Source organism: Pristis pectinata, chromosome 39, assembly GCF_009764475.1.
Source record: "Pristis pectinata isolate sPriPec2 chromosome 39, sPriPec2.1.pri, whole genome shotgun sequence".
Lineage (NCBI taxonomy): Eukaryota > Metazoa > Chordata > Chondrichthyes > Rhinopristiformes > Pristidae > Pristis > Pristis pectinata.
In genome coordinates, this window is record NC_067442.1 from 1304128 (window position 1) to 1311976 (window position 7849).

The window sequence follows — 7849 nt, forward strand, 5'->3', positions numbered from 1 at the left end:
ACACACTGCCTGTCCCTACGGGTGTCTCACTGTCCCGTCATCTCACCACTGCCTGTCCCTACAGGTCTATCTGAGGGGGAACCTGCGGGTGGTGGTGTTCTGTTTGCCCCCGTCCCTCTGGGCGAGAGAGGTGGGGGGTTCGGGAGGTGCTGTCGGAGTAGCCCAGGCAAGTGACCGCGGTGTGTTCTGTAGACTGTGCGCACTGCAGCCGCTGTGGGCCGATGGTGGAGGGAGGGGGTGTTTGGGGGGGAGGGGGGTTGCCGATGGAGTGGACTGCTCTGTCCTGGGTGGGGTCGAGACTTGGGACTGCACAGCAGGAGGCAATGAAAGCTTCTGAATGATACAACTGCTGGCAGGTCCAGTGTACCTTGGAACAACCTCACACACTGAGAACAAACCCAGTCCAAACACCACAACATTTATTTACACAAAGTAAAACAAAGAGAATTCTTAATGTTCATTTCACAGTGAGGTCAGACCAGAGAGTGCGACTCATTTCAGACTGTGGAGGGAGCGGGCAGTGGGATTAGTTTGTGATTGACGGTTGGGGAGGAGCGAGTGGAATTAGTTTGAAGTTTTTACCACCCTCCCCAGCCCTCCCCTCACAACCTTTGGATCAAAGGTTGTGGGATCAACACTGAGAAACACCGGCAAGGGTTGTGGAGGGGAGTGGGTGATGAGGGGAGGGAGGGGAGATGAGGCGGGTTGGGGAGGGTAGGGTGGTGAGGGAAGCGGATGGAATGGTGGGAGGGGAGGGAGGGAGGAAACTGTGGAGAGGGAAGGGAGGGGAGGGGAGGGGAGGGATGGTGGGGTGGTGGGGAGTGCAAGGAGGAGGGGATGGGGGAGGGGAAGTGGGGTGGGAGGGGAGGGAGGGAGGGTTGGGGAGGGGAGGGAGGGAGGGAGGGAGGAGTGGATTCATGGCTCGGAAACCTAAACGGTCTCCCCCACTGCCCTCCCCAATGCCCTACCCTCACAGCCGATGCAAAGCCCATCCCCCACCCCCCGGCCCCCCGAGGCACCACGCCCTAGACTACAACCAGCCGCAGTGCCAGCAGCAGACAGGTGCCGAGTAGTGCCTGGATGTTGAGGGCGGGGGCTGCCTTGGAGGTGGTGGGCGCCAGCGTGGTGGTCCGAGTCAGGTTGCGGAACTCCAGGTTACACCGGGAGCCCTGGCAGCAGTAGAAGCCATAGTTGGGCTCCAGTCCGAAGATCGGCAGGGCGTTCTGTTCGTGGCAGACAAAGTGCGAAGCGCAGCCCTTGAAGACATAGGTGGTTGTGTCCACTGTGGTGGGAGAAGGAAAGAGAACGTCCATGAACACCAGCCTCGTGTGTCAGGTCCACCCTCAGCACCCCAGTCTACAGTCACACAGCACAGAAACAGGCCCTTCGGCCCATCTCGTCCATGCCTACCATGTTACCCAGTGAGCTGGTCCCATCTGCCCATGTTTGGCCCACAGCCCTCTAAACCCCTCCTATCCTTAGACTTATTCAGATGGCTTTTAAACATTGTTGATGTGCCCGCCTCAACCACCGTTTCTGGCAGCTCATTCCAAATATGCGCCACCCTTTGTGTGACAAAGCTGCCCCTAATGTCCCTGTTAAATCTCTTGCCTCTGATCTTAAACCTCTGCCCTCTTGTCTTTAGCTGCCCCTCCCTGGGACAAAGACTGTGCTTTAACCCTGTCTATGCCCCTCATTACCTTATACACCTCCATCAGGTCACCCCTCAATCTCCTACGTTCCAGGGAGTAAAGTCCTGGTCTACACAACCTCTCCTTGTGACTCAGGCCCTCAAGTCCAGGCGACATCCTGGTAAATCCTCTCTGCACTCTTTCTTGTTTGGTAACATCTTTCCTATAACAGTGTGCCCAAAACTGTACACAATACTCCAAATGTAGCCTCACCAACATCTTATATAACTGCAACATCACTGCCCAACTGCTGCACTCAGTGCCCTGAGTGATGAAGGCCAGCGTGCCGAACGCCTTCTTCACCCTCCTGTCTACCTGTGACACAGCTTACAGTGAACTAGGTACTTGCAATCCCAGGTCCCTCTGTTCCATGACACTTCCCAGGTCCCAAACCATTCACTGTATAAGTCCCACCCTGGTTTGATCTCCCAAAATGCAAACCACACATTTATCTGGATTTGTCAATCCTCAGCCCACAGACTGAGCTGATCAAGACCCCCCTGTAATTGTTCATAACCCTCTGCACTGTCCACAATACCATGTTTTAGTCTCATCTGTTCAGAGTGCCTGTTCAAGCCCTTGAGCCAAACCAGCAGGAGGGACAGGCTCAAAGCAGGAGAGAGGCAGATGTTCCAGGGATCTGCACAGGGACCTCTACTGTTTGTGATGTATTAAAGGAACTTGGACAAAAACTTGGACACAGATCGGTGGTGTTGTGGACAGTGTAGAAGATTGCCGAAGGATACAGTGGGATATAGACCAGTTGCAGATGTGGGCAGAAAAATGGCAGATGGAGTTTAACCCAGTCAAGTGTGAGATGTTGCACTTCAGGAAGTCAAATGTGCAGGGACAGGACACAGTTAATGGCAGGGCCCTTCACAGTGTTGATATACAGAGGGATCATGGTGCCCAAGTCCATAGCTCCCTGAGAGTGGCTTCACAGGTCGATAGGGAGGTAAAGAAGGTCCACTGAATGCTTGCTGTTATTAGTCGGGGCACTGAGTTCAGGAAGATACGTTGCAGCTGTATAAAACTCTGGTCAGGCCGCACTTGGAGTATTATGTGCAGTTCTGGTCACCCCGTTACAGGAAGGGTGTGGGGGCTTTGGAGAGGGTGCAGGAGAGGTTCACCAGGACGCTGCCTGGATTAGATTAGGTGAGGTTGGACAAACTTGGGTTGTTTTCTCTGGAGCAGTGGAGGCTGAGTGGAGACCTGACAGAGGTTTGTAAAATTATGAGAGGCACAGATAGAGTAGACAGCCGGGATCTTTTCCCCCAGGGATGAAATGTCTAATACCAGAGGGCATGCATTTAAGGTGAGAGGGGGAAAGTTCAAAGGAGATGTGCGGGGCGGGTTTTTTTCCACACAGAGAGCGGTGGGTACCTGGAACGTGCTGCCAGGAGTGGGGCTGGAGGCAGATACGATCGAGGGGTTTAAGAGGCTGTGAGACAGACACGTGGATGTGCAGGGAATGGAGGGAGACGGACTGTGTGCAGGCAGAAGGGATTGGGTGTCTTTAGCCTGATGTAGTTCAGCACAACACTGTGGGCCGAATGGCCTGTATTGTGCTGTACTCTTCTGTGTTCTAAATACCAGGTCCCCAAAGAGGTCAGCCAGGAGCTCAGAACCCAGCGGATGGGCCGAACGGCCAGGTATGGTAATTTCGGTGGGTGGGGTGTGGGACTGTACTTACACCAGTGGAGGGTGCCCGAGGTGTGAATGCACCTGTCCTGTTGCCCGTAGCATTTGACTGCGGCCATCGAACGGTTACACCCGGACTCCGTCAACGCGAAGCAGCCCTCGCACTCCAGGCCGTTCGGGGTCTTGTCCTCCCTCTCTGTAAACAGGACGCGCACGGTCACCGGAGGCCGTCCCACCGCCCCCACCCCCCGACAGCATCTCCCGGACCCCCCAACTCCCGCCCAGAGGGACGGGGCAGCGGGGGTGGGGAGAACACCACCGCCCGCAGGTTCCCCCCTTCCAGGAAAGAGATGGGCACTCAGTTACTGAGTGTGTGCAAGGCAGAGACGGAGAACAGATCCGTCCTAAATATTCTCAGTACCGTGGGCGGGGCGGTGAGGAGGGAGCGCCGCGCTGTGGGAGGGACGGTGAGGAGGGAGCGCCGCGCTGTGGGAGGGGCGGTGAGGAGGGAGCGCCGCGCTGTGGGAGGGGCGGTGGCTGCTGGCGGGGCGGTGAGGAGGGAGCGCCGCGCTGCGGGATCTTGCTGTGTCCGACAGGGAGTCGGACAATTTATACAGAAAGAATCCACACCAATTATTTGGATTTCTGATTTTGCAAAGAGGCAGAAAATGAGAGAGGGAGGGAGAGAGGGAGAGAGGGAGAAGGAGGGAGGGAGGGAGAGAGGGAGTGGGAGGTGGAGGGAGGGAGGAGGGAGGGAGGGAGGGAGGGAGGAGGGAGGAGGGAGGGAAGGAGAAGGAGGGTGTGCCAGAGAGAGGGAAGAAGAGGGAGGGAGGGATGGGGAGAGTGTGTGGGAGAGAGGGGGAGAGCGAGTGGGGAGAGGAAGAGCACAGGCAGCCCCTCCCCCGACCCCTCTCCTCCACCTCGCCCTCCCTCTCCCCCACCCCTCCCTCTCCCTCCCCCACGTACCTGGCTCCACCTGATCGTTGCACAGGTCCGAGTTGCAGCAGGTCGCATGCAGGAAGGCCGAGTACGGGCCGCTGTTGAAAGAGATGAGACCCAGGCAGTTGCCGCAGCCGTTGATGATGTACTCGTGGTCGTGGGCTCCTGTGGGGCAACTCCCAGCGTTATACTGACGCCTGGTACATCCCGTCCCGCCGCCAGCCCCCGTACAAACTCACCCCTCCTCCTCTCCCCCTCACCCCCTCCTCTTTTTCTCTCCCCCTCATCCCCTCTTCCCTCACTCCCTCCCCACCCTATCCTCCTCCCCTCACCCTCCACCCCTGCAACCCTCATCCCCTTCCTCACCCCTCCTCCCCTCACTCCCTATCCCACCCTCACTCCCTCCACCCCTCACCCCTCCTCCCCTTCCCGACCCCACCCCATCCTCCTCCCCACCCCTCCACCCCCTCCTCCCCTGCACGCCTCATCCCCTTCCTCACCCCCTCCACCCCTCCCCCTCACCCCCCCTCCCGTCCCTCCCTACCCCATCCCCGTCCTTTCCTTAGCCTCCTCCCCTCCCCTCATTTCCTTCCACTCCCTCCTTCACCTCCGTCCCCCCTCCACCCGACTCTCTGACCGAATCCTGGCTCGCCTCTTCCAGCCCCACTCGGCCCATCCATTTGTCCTGCTAGCCCCTTCCAGGTGGCTTCCGGACTGTCCCGGCACTACTTGAAGGCAGAACAGCGAACTTACGGCCCTTTTCCCGGACGGTGAGGCTGCGGCAGGTTTGGTGTTGGGTCACGTTACAGCCGGTCGCGTTCAGGGTGCAGTTCTGGTTGAAGCTGTGGCAGGTGTAACACTGCAGGGAGTGGGCTGCAGGGAGAGAGGGAAGGACACACCGTCAGACCCGTCCAGGGACAGTCCTGAACCTACCAACACCTCCCTCCCTCCCTCCCTCTACCCTCTCCCTTCTCCCCTCTCACTGCAGGTGTAACACTGCAGGGAGTGGGCTGCAGGGAGGGATACACCGTCAGACCCGTCCCGGGACAGTCCCGGGAGCACTCACCGCTGTGCGACCGCGGCAACACCTCCCTCACACCGCCCCCTTCCTCTCCCTCCCTCTCCCACCCCTCCCTCTCCCTTCCCCACCCTTCCCTCTCCCTTCCCCCTCCCCACCCATCTCCCTTCGCCCTCTCCCCTCCCCCACCCCTCCCTCTCCCGCCCCCTCCCTCTCCCGCCCTCCCTCTCCCCTCTCCCGCCCTTACTACATCTCCCTCCCTCTCTGCACCTCTCCTCTTCCCCCCTCCCCTCCCTCCTCCTTCCCCCCTCCCCTCCCTTCTCCTCCCCCTCCCGCCCTCCTCCCCCTCCCCCTCCCTCCCTCCCTCCTTCCCCCTCCCTCCTTCCCCCCTCCTTCCCCCTCCCTCCCTCCTTCCCCCTCCCTCCCTCCTTCCCCCTCCCTCCCTCCTTCCCCCTCCCTCCTTCCCCCCCTCCTTCCCCCTCCCTCCCTCCCTCCTCCCTCCTTCCCCCTCCCTCTCTCCCTCCTTCCCCCTCCCTCCCTCCTCCTCCCCCCTCCCTCCTCCTTTTGTACTCCCTCTTCTCCCTCCCCCTCCTCCTTTCTCCCCCTTCTCCCCTCCTCTCTCTCCCGTCCTTCTCCCTCCTCTCTCCCTCCCTTCCCCTCCTATCTGTCCCCTCCCCTTCGTCTCTCCCTCCGTCCCAAGGCAGACCTGCCGGACTCTCGCCAATAGTTGGAGTCACGTTGCGCACCGGTCCCTCCAATTCCCCGCACCTCCCCTGCACCACTCCCCGCCTCTGTGACCCCCCTCCGGCCCCTACACCCCTCCCCCTCTCTCCCCCACCTCCCCCCTCTCTGACCTGCCCTCCCCTGCGCCTCTCATCCAGTTATGTCTGACGGCGCCGCCAGCAAGGTCCCGCTCCATCGGAAGAGCCCGGTCCCCGGCTGTTCCCCGTCTCCGGGTACAGTGAATCCCAGATAATCCGCAATCCTACCGCTCCCAAAATCCCGGAGGTTCGACACCCACCTCGCCCGGTTCCCGCGCTCCCTTCAAACATCTGCTTCACTAAAACATCTGTTATACTGCTGTCTAAGATCATTTAAAGTTAAACTGAAGGTACTTGAGTCCCGTCCAATAATCCGTTGAACCTGCCGCGGATGTGCCGCGGGGTCCGGATTACCGGGGATTTGCAGCCACACACACACACACACACACACACACACACACACACACACACACACACACACACACACACACACACACACACACCCCTAACACTGAGCGCAGCGCACGGCGGCTCAGGGAACGGAACCTTGCGGAAACACTCAGCGGGTCGGGCAGCGTCTGCGGAGAGAGGTACAGTCGGTGCTTCAGCTCCCGGACCATCCGACCCAGGTCTTTGATGTGAACCGTTCCTTCCCAGCGTTACTGGGGATCACACGGAGGGGTGGGGGGGGGGACTCCCCAGCGGGGCAGGGGGTGCGGGAACAGCCGCCCACACCGACACCCGCACGCGGAACCCACCGCGAAACGTCAGGGCAGCGCTCGGTCCTCGCTGGAGATGTGATCGGGTGATCCAATGTTGGGACACAATTCCCAGCGGGAGAGATCCCACCACAATCCCCACAGAGACACAATTCCCAGCGGGAGAGATCCCACCACAATCCCCACAGAGATTCAATTCCCAGCGGGAGAGATCCCACCACAGAAACACGGTTCCCAGCGGGAGATATCCCACCACAATCCCCACAGAGACACCGTTCCCAGCGGGAGAGATCCCACCACAGAAACACGGTTCCCAGCGGGAGATATCCCACCACAATCCCCACAGAGACACAATTCCCAGCGGGAGAGATCCCACCACAATCCCCACAGAGACACCGTTCCCAGCGGGAGCGATCCCACCACAGAGGTACAGTTCCCAGTGGAACCTCCCACAGGAACACAAGAACGAAATTCCCAGCAGGAGAGGTCGCAGGAACACAATTCCCAGAGCAATCAGTGCCAGGGTTCCCCGTCCAAAACCTATCTCGGGATCCAGCGACCACCACTGGGAGCCCCCGCCGTCTCCCACCCTCAGCCCCCCGGTCTCCTGACCCGGGGCTCGGAACCCCTCCAACCCCGGGAGGGGGTGAGGGGGTGGGGCAGCTGCCTTACCCATGGCGGCAAAAGCCAGCAGCAGGGCGACTCCCAGCAACGTCCTCATGTCTGCGCGCATCGAGAACTCCTGCCCCGCTCAGCCCCGGCTCCCTATTTCAGGGCTGCTCAGGTGGGAGGGGAAAGTTGCCGGGACGGAACCCGAAGCCGGGCCGGGGCTGGGTCCGCCCCTGGAGGGACGAGCCCGGAGCTGAGCGCGGAAAAGTCCCCGGAAACGCCTGGAGGAGGGGGAAGCAGTGGGAGAGAGCGGGCAGTCCCGGGGAACGGGTGGATGGAGCCGCGCCCTTCACTGCGGCGGCGGCCGGTACGGTTCAACCCAGTGCTGCACCTCCCCCCTCCCCACCCTTCCCCCTCACCCCACCCCCTCCCCCTCCCCCTCCCCACACCTCCCTTCCACCCCCTCCCCTT

At 60.4% G+C, this 7849-nt stretch overlaps 1 protein-coding gene across 1 annotated transcript; it reads right to left on the minus strand.

The window, feature by feature from the left end:
• Positions 1 to 733: 733 nt before the first annotated feature.
• LOC127587263 (urokinase plasminogen activator surface receptor-like) lies at positions 734 to 7549 on the minus strand. The gene is made up of 5 exons (XM_052045557.1): positions 7442 to 7549; positions 5025 to 5144; positions 4299 to 4436; positions 3385 to 3528; positions 734 to 1282 (listed from the first exon to the last, which is right to left on the minus strand). Exons 1-5 carry the CDS (start codon positions 7500 to 7502, stop codon positions 1026 to 1028), a joined length of 720 nt encoding a protein of 239 aa, XP_051901517.1. The 5' UTR covers positions 7503 to 7549; the 3' UTR covers positions 734 to 1025.
• Positions 7550 to 7849: the final 300 nt, after the last annotated feature.